The 18524-nt window shown below is 40.9% G+C and overlaps 1 protein-coding gene across 2 annotated transcripts in view; it reads left to right on the top strand.

Moving 5' to 3' along the window:
* The window catches only part of VIPR2 (vasoactive intestinal peptide receptor 2), a 101909-nt gene that overhangs the window by 37715 nt on the left and 45670 nt on the right, over positions 1-18524 (top strand). The window contains exons 3-4 of one of the 2 annotated variants that reach the window (XM_089668735.1): positions 1468-1575; positions 5535-5635. In XM_089668735.1, coding sequence (XP_089524861.1) covers positions 1468-1575; positions 5535-5635 — 209 coding nt within the window. Of the gene's footprint in view, positions 1-1467; positions 1576-5534; positions 5636-7191; positions 7699-18524 lie in introns of those variants that run through there. The other variant, XM_089668736.1, reaches the window with a different exon arrangement.

Here is an 18524-nt window from a genome sequence, read left to right as displayed (position 1 = left end):
GGTGCAGTGGGTCCTGGGTTCCTCCTGGTGCACGACAATGCCCAGCCTCATGTGGCGAGAGTATGCAATCAGTTCCTGGAGGATGAAGGAATTGGATACTAATGAATGGCCCCCACGCTCACCTGACCTAATTCAAATAGAACACCTCTGGGATATCATGTTTTGGTCCATCCAACGCCACCAGGTTGCACCTCAGACTGTCCAGGAGCTCAGTAATGCCCTGATCCAGATCTGGGAGGAAATACCCCAGGATACCTTCCATCGTCTCATCAGGAGCCTGCCCCAATGTTGTCCGGCATGTATACTAGCATGTGGGGGCCATACAAACTACTGAGTACCAGTTTGAGAATATCAGCAAGATAGACTAGTCTGCTGCATCGTTTTGAGAAGTTTAAACTAGACCGCTGTAAGTGCTGGCTGGGATAGGGAGCTTGTCCTAGCTCCAAGCTGCAGCAATAAAGGAAACATCCATAAGCCACACATCAAAGGCAGACCCATGCGCATGAGGTGAGATGAATGGCAGCCTCAACCTGGATTCCAGCCAGGCCACTCCCCAACACGTTCCACTCCGCCCCTTGGATCTTAATCATGGGAAACCATTCATCTCACCTCAAGCACATGCATCTTTCTTCGACATTGCTACATTTTTTCAGCAAGCACTTACCAGGAATATGAAATGTTTGGTTTACGCATTCTTTAAATGTTTACTTGTAAATAAAAGAGTTCATATGCTTAGTAAAAAGAAAATATAAATTAAATAAAAAAATCAATCAAAATTGATCCCAAATGACAGAAACCAAAAACAATCTAAACGTTGAAAATACCATTGTAGGATTAATACTCGAGTCAACTGTTTAAAGTGTTACTAAACTCAGGACCCTGCATCCACTATATCTGATCTCCCACAGTACACAGAACATGGAAATCCAATTATTTTAGTAAGTATAAACTGCTAAATATCTTTTCTCCTCAGCAGTCAGAGCAGTCTTGTGACCTCTATCAGTGTCCAGCAGAACACATGTTAAAGCTTGTAGGAGGAGTTTTCATTCTGCTCTAAGAGGATGCAGAACCCCTGACCTCTGGACAGTGCTGATTGGTGCTGTGCTAATCACATGCACTCTCCCAGGAAAAAAAAACCCTCTCTAGCAATATACACCAAACTGTGAATGTGCATAGTGTCTCCACACATATGTCTTATCAGGAGATAAGAGGGAGACACTGGAAGAAGGGAAGGATCAGAGAAGTCAGGATCAAACAGCCTTTTTACACAATGTGAAGGATTAACCCCTTAGGTTCCACAGTGAGTATAATAAGCATGCTTTACTGCATATACAGACTGATTTTACTGTTGTGGGTTTAGTAACACGTTAACACTCTATCACCTACAATGCTGTGAATTGTAAATGTTCAGTGAAATTATATTTGAAAAAAAAAAATAACATTAATTATCTTTATATTTGTTGACAGGATGTTTGGGTGTTTGGGATAATATAACATGCTGGGACCAAGCTAAATTTGGAGAAACCGTCACTCAGTCTTGCCCTTTAGTGCTACGGCATTTCTTCAGCAAAGATGGTAAGTGACGCACACTGTGACATTATAGAAAGAGTCACAAATCCTTACTCATATTGACTTTAAACCCAGCTCAGAACTGCACAACTTCATACATAATACATAAGCATTACTTTACCATCTATTGGTCTAAAATGACAGATAATGAGAAAGCCAGTTTTAGGATAAAAATAGACACGGCAAACAGAAAATGAATAGATCTTACACGTTGGCTCTTCACTATTACTAACACACTAGGCTAATTATATTGTTCTTCTTTGAATGTATTTTGGGATTCATCGTATTGTCAATAAACCAATTTATTTTTCAAATGGATTTTGCAGTTGACAACAACTTTAATTATTATTGTCATACTATTCATTGTCAATGAGTGAATAACAAATGCCACAGTTATTTTTTTAATAAAATTAAATTTTTATTGCATACTTCAGCAAGACAAGAAATTTCACAAAAAAGGAAATAATGATACAAAATTCAGAGGTGCATCCAATTACACTGAACAATCAGAGCAGAATGAAACTTAGCGTATAGCAGGTACAAAAACAATAAATGAACACAGAGCTTATCCGGCATGTAATAAAAGGGTGGTAACTAGACCAAAAAAAATCTACCTATCGGGGGAACCCCCTTAATCACTTTACTACCACGCTATAGCCAAATGATGGCTACAGCAAGGTAGTCCAGTTCTGGGAGGGCGTCATATGACGTCCTCCCAGAACACCCTCCCCCACATGCTGTCATATGGTGTCCTCCCAGAACACCCCCCCGCACTGTCATATGACGTCCTCACAGAACACACACCCCGCACGCCCCTGGCACTGTCTTTGTACGCTGTGTAGCTGAACACATGACATGGTAAAAGGCCAATCACAGCGGCCTTTTGTCAGGTGATCAGCTGTGTCCAATCACAGCTGACCACCATGTAAATACACTTGCCGGCTATTGGCAGTACTTACCTCACTCTGTCACAGCATGAGAAAAGTAGTGTCGGTGTATAGGCATAAATGTGATCCTTATTATCTCCTCCATCATAACAGTACATCTTAATCCAATCTGTGCATGTCAGTGCCGCCAGTCAGTACCCTTCAGTGCTATCTATTAGTGCCTTTCAGTGCCGCCTATGAGTGCCCATCATTGGAAATTTGTATCTGCATAGTTAAAAGTGGTTGTAAGCCCCAGATCAAAGTCGCATGACAAGTGGCACCCTATTTGCGCCTATAGAACCGTGCAAATCAGTCGCACTTTGAAAAGGTTCCTGCACTGTTTTTTGTAATTTCATGTGTGTCTTGCATGAAGTTGCACAGATGTCATCAGGTCACACTGAGCCTAACCCAAGAATGTGGACAAGAGCAGAGTCTCTTCTGGGTCTCTCTCTCCTCATTGGCTGAGATACAGCAGTGGGAGCCATTCACAGCAAGAGAGGAGGAAGGCAGCTCGGGAGCGAGCATTCTAGAGTGCCCCCAGAGTACGCAGCTTGCTCTGGAGGCACTCAGCCGGGGGGAGAGGCCAGGAGCACCAGCAGGGGCCCCAAGAAGAGGAAAACCATTGCGCAGTGCAGGTTAGTATAACAGGCTTTTTTTTCTTAATTGGAACCTTTAGTATCACTTTCACCCTTCCTTAACCTATTCAAAACAAAAAAAAGGCTAGTGTTGCATTGTGTTACCTCATGGGAGGGATATTTTTATGTGATTACACTTAAATTGGCTTGCCCAGACCCTCTCTCTGAACTTCAGCTTTGATTCTACTCTGTATTTTGGCTTTGAGGCACATTCTGTGCACCTCCTGATGTTGATCGTCAAGCTGACCTTGACTATCTGTTCAGCTTGTACCATATACTATATAATCCCAGATTGGGGACTTTACTAAAACTGGAACAGACAGAATCTGGAGGAGCTGTGCATGACAATTTTTAAATCTTAACTGGACAAGCTGAAACTAGAAGTTTGTTGGGTACTATGCATAGCTTCTCCAGATTTTGTCTGCTCTAGTTTTAATAAATTCCTCCCCAAAGTGTCTGAGAAATATCCAGGTTTTTATTTGTCTCCATAAGATTAGCACATGGGCCAAATCATCTGTAATACAAAAATAACAGATAGGTGGTTGTTAAAGGTTACCTTCGGTGGTAATGGACCTTGAGCTACAGTAGGGTTTGCACTTTACACCTATCATTTATTGCAGAACTTTATACAGTATATTTAAATGCAGTAAATCTATACAACTGATAATGAGATCTGCCAGCACAGTACAGACAGGGTTAATTATGGAAAACAGTAGCTCCCTAGCCCCCGCCTTAGCATTACTTAGCTGGGGTAAACTTCCATCTTGGAGTTTCCAGTAAAGAGGAAGTACAAATGTAAGCAGCATTTTATAGATCTTTATGTTATGCTATGTGAATGGAAACATGTAACAAATATAAAGTAGGTGTTATCCCAATTTGTCTGCAAAAGTGGAAACACAGTTTAAGACTGTTGGAAATCCAGGCTCCTTAAAGTGGTTCTAAAGGCTTGATTTTTATTTCTCTAAAATAACAAACATCATATTTACCTGCTCTGTGCAATGCTGGCGCACAGAGCGGTCCACATCCTCCTTTTCTCAGGTCCCCTGATAGTGCTTCTAGCCCCTCTCCCTTGCCACATGCCTCTGAAGCAAGCTGCTTGCTCTGGAGGCACTTGTATGTGCTCACTCCTAAGCCGCCTCTGTGTGTCTGTCGGACACACAGAGCGTGGCTCCCTCTCTCCCCCTGCATCCTCCCTACTGGCTGTGATTGACAGCAGTGGGAGCCGTTGGCTTCCACTGCTGTATCTCAGCCAATGAGGAGAGAGCAACCCAGAAAAGACTCTGCTCTTGTGCACATTGTTGGAGTGGTTCAGGTAAGTATTAGGGGGCTGTGTGTGTGTGGGGGGGGGGGGGGCTGCACACTGATGGTTTTTACCTTCTTGGATAGAATGCATGATGGTAAAAAGCCTTCACCCCTTACAACCACTTTAACTGTGAAGATACAAATTTCCTTGCCATGTTTTTTTGTAGATATCATAAATAACTAAAAACTTACAATTATTTAAAATCCTATACATCTAGTTAACCAATTGACCTCCGGAAGGTTTTACCGTTTTCATGACCAGGCCATTTTTTTCAATTCAGCTCTGTGCTACTGCCAATTGTGTGGTCATGCAACACTGTACACAAATTACATTTACTGCATATCATTTTTTCACAGAAATAAAGCTTTCATTTGGTAGTATTTGGTTACCACTGGGGTTTTTTTTTTTTTTTTTGCTATATAAATGAAAATGTTTGGAAAAAAACAATATTTTCTACTTTCTGTTATAAAACATATCCAATAAAATCAAAATTATTAGCCTAAAGTGTATGTCCATCCAAAATGGTTTTCATAGTGTGTGAGGCTTAGATCTCCTGTCAGGCTTTTACCACTATCTGGGGATCCATTCTAACAATTTATCCATACTTCCTGTTCAGCTAAGAAGATTTTACCAGGCAGGATGTGAGGAGAAATTTCCAACACAGCAAGATGGACAGAAATATAAATGCTTTTCTTTAACAGAGTGGGGAAAAGCTGTGACCCCTTGTCAATGACCCTGTTGCAGATTTTCCACTCTCCTAAACTAGGAAAAAAAAAAGCTTTTTGCTTGCTCTTGCCTTACATTGTAGAGGGACAATGCAATTGAAATATACATAACACTGAATAATTTAATAATCATGAATACTTGATCAGTATAGGAATCAGAGACTTTCTCACCCATAAACTTTCTGTAGACAAAACTCCAGTTTTCAATGACCCATCTTGAGATTTGTCCCAGAGAAGCTGGGCTCATATTGCTATGGATTTGGTGGTGGAGGACTATAACTTGATTTGTTTGTGGACTGTGAATAGCCTATGCCAACATTGTAGCTGTCTGTTGTCTTCTCTATGTAAGACATACTTAATTTTTCTTTTCCTGTAGGAAATATTAGCAGAACCTGCACAACAAAAGGATGGACTGATCCATTTCCAGATATTGTTGATGCCTGTGGGCACAATGAGAATGTCTCACAAGATCCTGAGGTAATGTCAGGTTCAATTATTTATTTTGAATGTTCAATAAGTGTTTGTTGCATATAAGATGATGGCCCTAGACTGCAGGCATGCTACAGGATTGGTTGGAGTATAGAGACATCCTGCAGAGGAGAGGCTGGGGATTGTTATGTGAGGCTAAGGCCAGCCATACATGGGTCGATTTTCGAATGATTTTTAGTTCGAAAATCTGACCTAAGAATAATCGGCCGATTTTCACTCTGTTACTGGGGCAATGGCACTGGCTTATTTTCATGGTTCCTCCCCATTTCGTTTATCAGGCATGCTAAAAAATTCGTGAAAAATTACCGATTTTCAAAATCATTGGTGGCACCTTTGGATTACAGAATGAACGATGTTTTCAATTTCGATTGCAAAATAGTTCGGAATTTGACCCATGTATGGCCTGCTTTAGAAAGATCACTTCTATCACCCTTTTACAAGTCAGTGCTCCTATTTCCACAACAGACTGCTGGGGTCCAAGGACTACGCAACAAATACCAAGGGACCAGATGTGGTGTTTGGGCTGCAGGTCAGGCACAAGGATGCTATATTGTGTATTACCCAACTTGTTATTTTTACTGTTCGATAATCAGAAGAGAATGGCATCACTCCATTCATGGAAATGCCAGGGGCAAGTCAACAATGCCGTTCTTGCTCCTAGTGCCGTGACTACAAAGGCCACACAATGATGAGGTAATTTCTAGAAACAACTTTATTCAGCCATGAGCTGCCCAGAAACTGCCCCTCTCTAATGCGTTTCACCCCGAAGGGCTCAGTCGTATCGATGTGCATGGCTAAAGTTTTATCTAGAAGTGACGTCATCGGTGTGCAGCCTTTGAAACACTGGAGTTCTGTTATTTTCAATTATAAGTATTATATGATGATGTATTGTGTAAAATCATATACACCCACACACATTACACATACAGTACATTTTCCCAATACAGATTACTAAATGAAAAGTAACACATAAGATGACACGCAGTCTGAAAATCCTGCACTTAAGTATTATATCATTAAATAAAACATACATTGAAACATGTTCAAATTACCATCACACATATTAATAATATTACAGTAACTTAATTTATTGATAAATTATACTTCCAAGAGTAGCAGTAAAAAAGGCATATAACATCCAAAACCAACACAGGGTTAGAAGACACGTGCCAGATCCATCTGGAGGGAGCTTCCTCAGAGCTCTGGCACGTGTCTTCTAACCCTGTGTTGGTTTTGCATGTTATATGCCTTTTTTACTGCTACTCTTGTGAGTATAATTTATCAATAAATTCATGAACTGTTTACTGAGATAATGAGCAAGATTGGTACGCTTTGTTTTTTTGTTCTCTACCACACAAGAGCTTTGTGCTAGAGCTGCATAACCTTTAATAAGTGTTGGATGAACATTATCATTTTATGCGATTGGTCTTCCTCTGAGCTGAGTCCTTGAGCTTAGGAGGTAGTGGATGCGTGTCGACTGGAAGGTTAGCCCTTCTGCAGGGGAGTATTTTCCACGAGGCAAACAAGGTGTTTGCCTAGGGTGGCACCACCGAGCAACCCCCCCCTCCCAGAAGAAGGAACTCATGTAGCAGGTGACCAGGGCTTGTGCCAGGGCCAATCTTAAGGGAGATTGGAGAGTCCACCTGGAGGGAGACAGGGCAGGCAGCCAGGCGAGGGGTGATCATCTGAAAGCAGACAGCTGACCATGGCAGGGAGTGGGGAGAGCTCACATACACACATTGGTGAAGTGCAGGAACTCCAGCACACAATATCTGCTGATCTCTCCTTGTTTGCTTATATCTCCACTGACAACCGCCCAGCTGTCACTTGTCCTCCTCTCCTCTTCCCCTGGTTCATCAGTGATTTTTTTTTTTTGCCCCCATGGCCGCCCCATGCTCCAGTCCCACCTCCTTCTGGATCTGCTTGCAGCGAGATCACCAAGAAGCCGGAGAGCAGACATGCAGGCACAGCACAGCTCCTATAACAGGAGTTTAAGAGGCTTCAGCTGGAGGAGTGGATCCTGGCAGCTCATCCTTCTCTCTGGCTGCCAGGTGAGGGTAACAATCATACAACATCTCTCCCCTCCTTCTCTCTCTCTTTCCTTCTCCCTCTCTCTCTCCCTCTAGCTCTCTCTCTCCCTCCCTCCCTATTTCCCTCACCCCCCTCTCTCCCTCCCTATTTCCCTCACCCCCTCTCTCTCCCTCTAGCTCTCTCTCTCTTTATTTCTCTTTCCCCCTCTCTTTCTCCCTCCCTATTTCCCTCACCCCCCTCTATCTCTCTCCCTATTCCCCCCTCTCCTTATCTCTCTTTCCTTCTCCCTCTCTCGCTTTCTCTCTCCCTCCCTATTTCCCTCACCCCCCTCTCTCTCCATATTTCCCCCCTCTCCCTCTCTCTCTCCTTCTCCCGCTCTCTCTCCCTCCCTATTTCCCTCACCCCCCCCCCCCTCTCTCTCTCTCCCTCCCTCCCTCCCTATTTCCCTCACCCCCCCCTCTCTCTCCCTCCCTATTTCCCTCACCCCCCTCTCCCTCTCCCTATTTCCCTCACCCCCCTCTCCCTCTCCCTATTTCCCTCTCCCTATTTCTCTCACCCCCCCTCTCCCTCTCCCTATTTCCCTCACCCCCACCCCTCTCCCTCACTCCCCCTCCCTCCTTCTCTCTCGCTCTCTCTCTCTCTTTCTTTTTCTCTCTCCTTCGTTCTCTCTTTTTTTCCTCTCTCTTTTTCTCTCTCTCTCATTTGGGGGGGGGGGGGGATTTTTATGTTGCCTAGGGCAGCACTAAAACAAAAAACACCACTGCCCTCCTGCCATCATGTTAGCCTCCATTAAAGTGCATCTCATGCTTTTTCATTGCATGAAAGAATCATAGGTTAGCTGGACCAAATCTAAATTTAAACACTAAATACATAAAGTACCATACATGTACTTGCTCTATAATGCCTGAGACAAATATCAAAAGTTAAAGATAAACTAACTTCAAGACCAGTCATCCCCAGAAGGTGAAGAAAATCATGTGAAAAGCACAAAGAAGGTAAAATATCTAGGAGGAAGAACAGGAAGCTTGTCTGACAGTAAAATTTATGGCACATTCACCAGTAGTGGAACTTAGCAAATCCCCACTGATAGCCGGATGAAATATGATTTTTTTTTTCTCAATAGCAAGTCTTCAAGGGAGAACTCTTTATTAAATAAAGTAACTTTGTTGCTAGAATACAAGTATTAAAAGAAGTGTTCTCTGCAAATAAGATCATGAATACATACTGCTCCTTCCCAAGCTGCCAATCTCTTCTGTGTTATAGAGAAATCACACTCAGTCTTCTAAATGTGACATTTCTGAATTTTCCAATTTTCTTGTCACCAGCTGTACTCAGTGGTTCATTCTGCTGGCCTTTATATCACTACTATGTAATTGATTTAGAGTTGGTGGAGAAGCATCTGGGAGTTCTGGTAGATCACAAGCTTAATAATGGCATGCAATGCCAAGCTGCAGTTTCTAAAGCGAGCAAAATCTTCTCTTGTATTAAAAGAGGTATAGACTCCAGAGAGAGAGATATCATATTACCCATGTACAAATCATTAGTAAGACCTCATCTGGAATATGCAGTTCAGTTTTGGGCACCAATTCACAAAAAGAACATTGGGGAACTGGAGAAAGTACAGAGAAGGGCAACCAAACTGATAAGAGGCATGGAGGAGTTCAGCTATGAGGAAAGATTAGAGGAACTGAATTTATTCTCTCCTGAGAAGAGGAGATTAAGGAGGGATATGATCAACATGTATAAATACATCAGTGGTTCATATATTGAACAACTCAGTGTAGGGCTATTCACCCTGAGGTCATCACAGAGGACAATGTTGCACTCTTTACATCTGGAGGAAAATAAATGTAATCTTCAAATACGGAAAGGTTTCTTTACAGTGAGAGCTGTGAAAATGTGGAATAGACTCCCTCAAAAACTGGTTCTGGCCAGCTCTGTGGATTGCTTTAAAAAAGGCCTGGATTCTTTCTTGTATACACAGAATATAACTGGTTACTATTTATAGGTAAAGTTGATCCAGGGAATGTCCAGTTGCCTCTCGGGGGATCAGGAAGGAATTTTTTCCCCCGCAGGAGCAAATTGCATCATGCTTTGCTGGTTTTTTTGCCTTCCTCTGGATCAACTGTGGGTGTAGGATTATGGTTTTGTTTTTTTTGTTTTTTTGTTGAACTGGATGGACGTTTGTCTTTTTTCAGCCAGACTAACTATGTAACTATGTAACTTTGGCTAAAGAAACCACAGACTAGTGCAGCCATGAACCAGAAAATCGACATTTCCAAAATGGTGGATTCTGAAGATTCTTCAGTCAGCAACGGGAGGATGGTGTATTAACTATCTTGTTTGAAACAGACACTTTTTTTACATTTTTGTTTCAGCAATAATTTTGCTTTTGGGGGGGTGGGTATTGTTGGGAGTAATGAGGCTGCGATAGTTCAAACCTACTAAAAGTGTATGCCTCCTGAAGTTCAGAACTCAACAAAAGCAAAAGTTGGGAATGTCAACCAGTATTGGGAGCAAGCATATTTTGCTGGTTAGAGGTCACAACTATTGGCATACATTTATTGAAGGTTTGGACTGCCATCTATTCAAGGTAAAGAAGATTTATTTTTATCTGACCACTGAAAAGATTTATCCACTAGACAGTTTTGCTTATTCCCTGTGTTTTACACCATACACAGGATGGCGCCCTGATAGAACAAATGTTTAGAGCTTTTCCTAAGCTGTATTATCAATTCATTGTAAAACCACATTACAGTGTTACTAAACCCAGGAAACTGCATTCACTATATCTACTCTCCCACAGTACACAGAACATGGAAACACAATTATTTTAGGAAATATAAACTGCTAAATCCCTTTCACATCAGCAGTTAGAGCAGTCTTGTGACTTCTATCAGTGTTCAGACGAGCACTGGTTAAAGCTTGTAGGAGGATTTTTTTCTGCTCTAGGAGGATGCAGGACCCCTGACCTAAGTCTGGACAGTGCTGATTGGCCCTGTGCTGATCACATGCACCCTTCCAAGAAAAAAAAACTCTCTCTAGCAATACACACCAAACTGAGTATGTGCAGAGCGTATCCACACAATATGTCTTATCAGAAGATAAGAGGGGGCACTGGAAGAAGGGGAGGATCAGAAAAGATGGGATCAAACAGCATTTTTACACAATGCAGAGGATTAACCCCTTAGGTTCCACAGTGAGTATATCAAGCATGTTTTACTGCATATACAGATTGATTTTACTGTTGTGGGTTACACTTTAATAATAAATGTACCTAACTCAGTTGAGGAAAACAATACATTTTTTAAAAGCCTTGCTCTTATCGAACTCAATGAAAAGGGCTGTAAACATGTATACAAGAATTAACCTGGAAATGTTTTATTTTGTTCTACGTTGTATATGGTACTTTATTTTCATCTGATTATTTTTATACTTATGACAACATGTTGTTAATCAGAAGGATAACAGGCAATGATAAAATGATAAGGTAATGATAGTAATGACAGGGAACAGGCAATGATAGTAATGATAAAATGATAAGGTCATATCCTATATGAAATATTATATATATATTCTCAATTTTCATATTTAATTTTCAGTTAGAAGCGCCTTCTCTCCTTGTGAGCCTTCACATACTTGCATTTGCCATTGACATTATACCGTAAAGCAAACAGTGGTGGGTGAGCCTCATGCTATAACAATGGAAAATAGTTCATGGTGTTCCAGTGACATACAGTTTTAAAGCTGATCTAACTAAATAACTAATTATTTGCTACCTTTGAAATATACAACCCACAGAAGACTTATCTTGAAATTACCTAGACCCGCCTAGACCTAGACCCAGTATTCCATTTATTCTAAAAAAAAAAGGAAGGGGGTATTATCGCCTGAAATTGAGTTTTAGAAAATGATGCTGCAGTCAAATTTTAATGTCTTTACCTTTATCTCTGCTTTACTTTTGACCTCACAGTTCAAGGCAACATTTTAATTTCATTTTTTTGTATTTTTATATTAATAAATAAGGTTTAGAGCATAATAGATATGATACAGATTGAATTACCTAATGAAAACAAATGATGAAGTGTCCCTATAAACAGTTCAATCACATGGAATGATGAAGACAATTTAGAAAATTCAATGTCATAATTTGAGGAGATTTGCAATATAAATGTTCTGTTAGAGGATGTGAACTGCATAAAGAATTTTTAACAGTAAAATAAGCATTGATCTAGAAGTTTGTTAGCTTGGTCATTTATAAGGAAATAGTGCAAGATAATTTCATTTAAGCTTTTTTTATTTTTAGATGTCTAATGTGACTGGTTATGAACCCAAGTCTAGCAGTCTGAAAATTAGATCAAAGTTTTTCTCATTTCAACAGTAGGAAAAAGAGATGATACAATTTGCCAGGCTCACGATTTGACCCAGATTGGGACTACAGTATTTTTTAGAGACAGATATCCAGAAATGTTTCATTTGTGGTTCAAGTTTTAATAAAGATTCTATGCCATGTTCATTATGGAGGGACATTTGGAGAGCTTCCCAATGCTGTGTTACTGCTTTGCCAGCCTCTCCCCTGACTTCCTTCAGTTTCTGCAGATCAGAGAGGAAAGATTACGCCACCAGATACAATGAAATCTGTGCAGGAATACTTGCGTGACAGTTTATGAATGCACACAGCGAACACGTTTCAATGTTGCTTAGTCTTCACCACATTGCTTGCTCATTACTGCTCATTATTTTTTGTTATTTTTCATCCTCAGACCCCAGTACATCAGCATTGCTACTCAAAGCCTATAATACTATTTAATTTGTATTATTTTTTTTATCATCATGCAAAGTCCACATGCAATTTTTTTTAATTGTCACACTAATCACATTAGTGCTGCTACACTGTGATACCAAAGCAAATACATTCTTCATATATAAACAAGAAAAACCTGACATTTTCATAAGCTGAAATCCTAATATTTTACTTATTTCACAAGCTAAAAATTATATATATATATATATATATATATATTTGTGCTAAAACAAATTGCATACCAATTGCAATTTAAAAATCCACAGATGTGGGAATAGACCCTTTAATTGTCATTTTAACTTGTGTGTGTTGTCTTGTGTATCTGTACCTCTGTACCAAGGCCAAACATTCCAGGGTATGTAAACTTTTTATCATGACCATTTGGGTGATTTCTGTTATCATTATGATTTAAAAGGAAGCCAAACAACTATGTAATAATAAATGGCTTCATATGATCATTATCTCTAAAAAAAACCCCATTTATTTGCTTCTCACGACAGCACAATGTTTAGTGGCACTTAACTGGAAACAACATGAGCCTCTTTCTCTGACAGAGCTTCATGCTAGGATCTGGGATGTCCAAAGGATGAAGTACTTAATGGCCTCACTAAATGACTCTTTGGAAAGGCATAATAGGGTTTGGGAGTTGTGGCACACCTTTGAATATCAACCTTCACCAGGGGCAGACTGACAACTCATGGGGCCCCCGGGCAATAGGGGATCATGGGGCCCCTGTGTCCTTGCCCAAACTCAAAAAAGCCTATGAAAAAGGTACCAGGGGCATCTCATGGGGCCCCCTACTGACCGAGTTTCCAAATGGTCAGTCCTCCTCTGACCTTCACTATTCCCAGTCATCACTATACATGCTTTGTTCTTTTCTGCCTAGGGAGAGGGGAGTGGAGTGCATCACATATTCTTTCACTCCTCCCTTCTCTTTCTTTTTTTCTTTTCTTTTCTATGTCTGGTATCTTCCTTTACTCACCTAAAAGGCCTATGTAATTTTGTCACCTCTGCTTGTTTGCATGCTTCCTGTTTGCATTCGTGCTATACTGCAAATGTCTTGTGATGGTTTGATGGCTCTGCTTCTAGCCGTATTATTTGCAAGCTAAGCTAGATCAACCACATGGGAACCTGCTCATTCTCTACGTCGGGGAAGCATAATAAACTCGCTCTGGACTTGATTGTGACACATTGTTTTTTATTAATTGAAAAGGTATACAGAACAGATAAGATAAGAATCCACACAGTTTAACAAAAAAAAAAACAACAACAACATTTATTTTACATGATCAGTAATTTTTTCTATATTAACATTTCACGATTTCTGTGCTGTGAAAAAGTATTTGCCCCTTTCCTGCTTTTGTATGTTTTTGCATATTTGTCACTCTTAATTGATTCAGATCATCAAACAAATTTTATTGTTACACAAAAATAACTAAGTAATTGCCCCCCCCCCCCCCCGCTAAAACATGTATGAACTGTGATTAACCACAGTTTTGGGAAAGCTGAGTTAAACTTCACTTTCCACACTCAGGCCTGATTACTGCCAGACCTGTCGAATCAAGAAATCACTTAAATAGAAGTTGTCTGACAAAGTGAAGCACACTAAAAGATCTCAAAAAGCAAAGAAGATAACCCGAGTAAATACAAAAATGCAGTTGAACTTGAGCTTGCAGTCAGGAGCTGATGGCCTGACATTCTGCTTCAGGATTTTGTGGTAGAGCACAGAATTCATGATTCCATCAATTATGGCATGTTGTCAAGGTCCTGAAGCTGCAAAGCGCCCCAGACCATCACACTACCACCACTGTGGTTGACTGTTGGCATGATGTTATTTTTTATGAAATGCTGTGTTAGTTTTAAAGGAATGCACACCTTCCAAAAATTTCAACTTTTGTCTCATCTGTCCACAGAATATTTGCCCAAAAGTCTTGGGGATAATCAAGATGTTTTTTGGCAAATGTGAGACAAGCCTTTGTGTTCTCTATGGTCAGCAGTAGATTTCGCCTTTAATTCCTGTGGATGCCATTTTTGCCCAGTCTCTGTTTTTGTTGAATTATGAACACTGACCTTAACTGAGGCAAGTAAGGTCTGCAGTTCTTTAAATGTTGTTCTGGGTTCTTTTATGACCTCCTGGATTAGCTGTAATTGTGCTTGTAGAGTAATTTTGGAAGGCCAGCCACTCCTGAGAAGGTTCACCATTGGTCCAAGGTTTCTCCATTTATGGATAATGGCTCTCACCGTGGTTTGCTGGAGTCCCAAAGCTTTAGAAATGGCTTTGTAACCCTTTCCAGACTGATGCATGCTAATAACTTTGTTTCTCTCCTGTTGCTGAATTTCTTTAAATCGCAGAATTATGTGTTGTTTTCTGAGATCTTTTAGTATGCTTCACTTATTCAGACAACTTCTATTTAAGTGTTTTCTTGATTCAACTTGTCAGTAATCAATATGGAAAGTGAAATTTAACTCAGCTTTCCAAAAAAACGTGGTTAATACCCTTCTGCTGGTTTCTAAACGTGGATTCTACCCATTTATCTAAGGACTCAGTATAGACGAAACTGTACTTTCTGTTCATATATTCTCTAGTGCTCATCTTGCGCTGGGCATTTTCTGAGGGTACCCTTTTACCTTTCATTCCCTTACTTAACTTAATGACCATAATGACTGTCCAATCTTCTCTTGTCTCTACATGTGCCTATACACTCTTGCCTGTAAAACAAATAGTACAGCGAATCTGCAGATTTACAAGTGTAGTCTCCACTTATCTACGTGGATAGAAAGGGTTTATGACAATAGACAAAACACTCACTAAGAGAACCTCCTTGTCTCTTCTTCGCAGCTTTTACTCTTACCTTACCATGGACCTCTGACTCAGGCTGCCCACAAAGAGTCAACATAGAAAAAATCCAGAGGAATTTCACCGGCTTGCTACCACTGAACTCAGAGCAGGGAGGAATGGAAGAAAGGACTCCTCTTCTGAATGTACCAGTTTGCCACCACTGAACTCAGAGCAAGGAGGAGGGCAGGAGGCACAGAAGGTTTCCACTGAAATCGGGAGCTGCCCAACTCTTCTTGGTTAAAAGCGAGTGACCCGAATTTAAGGTTGGCTCCCCTTCCCCGCTCCCCATGTAGACCTGCATTAGCGATGGCAACGGCGACAGAAGAGTACATACAGAACAGGAGTCCACCCTGCCATTCCTCCCGATTTCTAGCAGCTGCAGCAGCGGGAGGAGGGGAGTCCACTCTGGCTGCTAAGTGGTGTGGCCATGGTCCAGACAGGACTGTCACTTGGTCCGTATTCAGCCCACGTCCGCCATTTAGTGACGGCTGTCATAGACTATGCCTAACAGTTGCGAAACTAAAACCTTGAGAAGGGAGGGGGAGAGAGAGAGAACATCTAGGTCTGTTGTCTGTGTCTTATGTGAAGGGCACAGGACACATTTCCACATTGCAAGCAAGATGTGGTCTCTTGTGTTTAAATGAACATTACGGTGAAAGTCCATCTCATTTCAAAATCAGATGCATTTATGTACCTATCAATGTACAGCCTCAAGCGCTTTCTATACTACAGTGAGCTTATACAGTAGTTTTTTGTGGAATCATTGGCGTATCGAATATCTGGGAACTAAATCTCTTTAGAGAAATCAGACAAAGTCTACAAAACTGGACCCCCCACCACATTTCATGGTAAAATGATTATTCTGCCAAAATTACTATACCACTTTCAGACACTTTTGGTGAACATTCCCGTAATGGCTTTGAAAAAACTCCAACTGGATCTTCTTTCAATCACATGGTGATACCATAGGTGACACAGGGTGACACAAACTGTCCTTACAGCTCTTAAATCCCAGAGGGATTGGCATTCCCGGACATCAAAATACTACTGCGCACATCTCAATGTTACTCTTGTCAACCTTATACTCTTATAATAAATGGTCAGAGATTGAAAAATTGTGGATCACACCTATACATTGCAACTCTTTGCTTTGGGGATTGGCTTAAAAATGGCATTTGGAAACTTTGCTTTGACATCGGCCGCCTCCCCATGACATCTTTCCTCTACATACCAGCCATCACTGATTGTCTCACACGTCATAAGGTATTACCATGGAAACTCTAATCTCTTTTTTTTTTTATCACATTGACAATCTAATAGACACTAAGACGAAATCTTTCTGCCCTTCACAACCCTGCAGGATCAGTACAAATTGTCTTCACAGGCTCTATTCAGTTATCTCCAAATAAAAGCATTTTACACAATCTTTCACATCCAGACTAATCTCCCCCCTCTTTTAAAAGGGAACAAATTACTAATTTGTTACTAAAAAGGAACAAATTCTAAATAAACAATTTAAAGCAGAAGAATGGAGGGCAATCTGTGCAGTGACCCATAAGATCTCCATTTGCACTGTCTACAAGGAAAACCAATTTAAGATCCTTTTCCATTGGTAACACACCCCTGCTATACAAAAACAACTCAGAACATTATACCATATTTTTTTGTCCTACCCAAAGATGCAGCTATTCTGGCAAAAAGTGGAGGCTCTAGTTTACATCCTTTTACAAATTAAAATCACACTAGATCATCTGTTTACTTATTGGGTCCTCCCCCACACACAAGGCACCTAGGACTACCAGAAAGCTACAATTTACTTTTGCATGTCCTTACTGGGGTTGCCAGATGTCTAATTACTTTATACTAGAGGTAGATGCATGGACCCACAACACACAAGTTATATTCTCGCATTTGGGAGGAATAATAGAAGCACTTTCAAAAGCCTAGAGCCAAAGCGAAAGTGAATGGGATGTTTTCAGACTACTTCAGTATTGGAAAGTGGACCAGGCAAGGCTGCCCATAATCCCCTTTACTGTTTGCCCTTATCCAGGAGCCCTTCCTTAAGATGGTTAGGAATAATAGAAATATTGCTGGGATTCATATAGGCTCTACAGAGCAAAAAACTGTTGAATTATGCCAACAACCTGCTCTTTCACCTCCACACTCATGGAAAAACTCTGTAGATTTGGCCAAATATTCAATTTCAAAATTAACTATAATATATCTGAGATTTTATCAATCCATGTTCCTTCCACCATGGCCTAATCCTTACAAAATTTCTTCCAATTTGTATGATGGATGGGATCACTTTCATACTTGGGAACTCACATTTCACCCGATCTGAAACTCCTATACGATCTTATTTTTAATAATCTGTTGGATGAAGTGACTGGGGACTTGAAACTTTGGCAGGCTCACCCTCTGACTTGGTTTGGGAGGGTGAATGTGCTTAAAATTATGATCCTACTGAGAATAGTGTATTTACTATACACAGTGCCCACCTGAAAGGGTTTAGGCTTCAGTTACCCATAGCATGGTTCTGCCCAGACTTCAATTTCCAATCCCAGTTTACAGAATAAATGCATTTAGACCTAGACTGGTGTTTCTGTAATTTAGCAGTAGCTTGGCTGGCCTGATGAGTATGACCATTATCTGTTCTCAAAGTGAGTAACCAGTAATCTGCTAGGCTCCGGTTGCTCACAGCTATCCAGGACAGCTCCTCTGGCAAAGAAACAATCTTCTGATATTTGAGCATGAGTAAAGCTTCAATCCAGCTTGAATATAGCTTTCTGCATTCCACCAGGACAGCTCCAGACCTTGTTCAGGCCTGACCTTCACTCACATGGCCTAGGCAGCAGACCTAGGAGGATAGCAGCACTGACAACACTCCTCCCCTGGCCTAAGCCCGGGGGAAGATATCTCCTTACAGTTAACCCAAATACTTCATATCCTTCCCTGGCATGTACCACTGGCAGCAAAACGTCTAGTGTTCTGACAGAGAAGGTCACAAATATTTATACTCCAGCTATTGCCATTCCCCTTTCTAAAACCAGAGACATGCCTTAACAGCAGGCAGGAGTAAGCAAACAGGCTGGAGTTAGGCAAACCAGCACCACCTAGGAATTTAGCACTAGCTGTATACTGCCATACTGTATTAAATTTGATGACGCACTCCTTCTTAAGGCAGGGTGGCTACACAAGTA

The sequence above is a fragment of the Staurois parvus genome, unplaced genomic scaffold, assembly GCF_062004578.1.
Source record: "Staurois parvus isolate SC_StPar_1 unplaced genomic scaffold, SC_StPar_1.0 ptg000061l, whole genome shotgun sequence".
In the NCBI taxonomy this organism is placed as follows: Eukaryota; Metazoa; Chordata; class Amphibia; order Anura; family Ranidae; genus Staurois; species Staurois parvus.
This window is presented reverse-complemented; position numbering and strand designations above follow the sequence as displayed.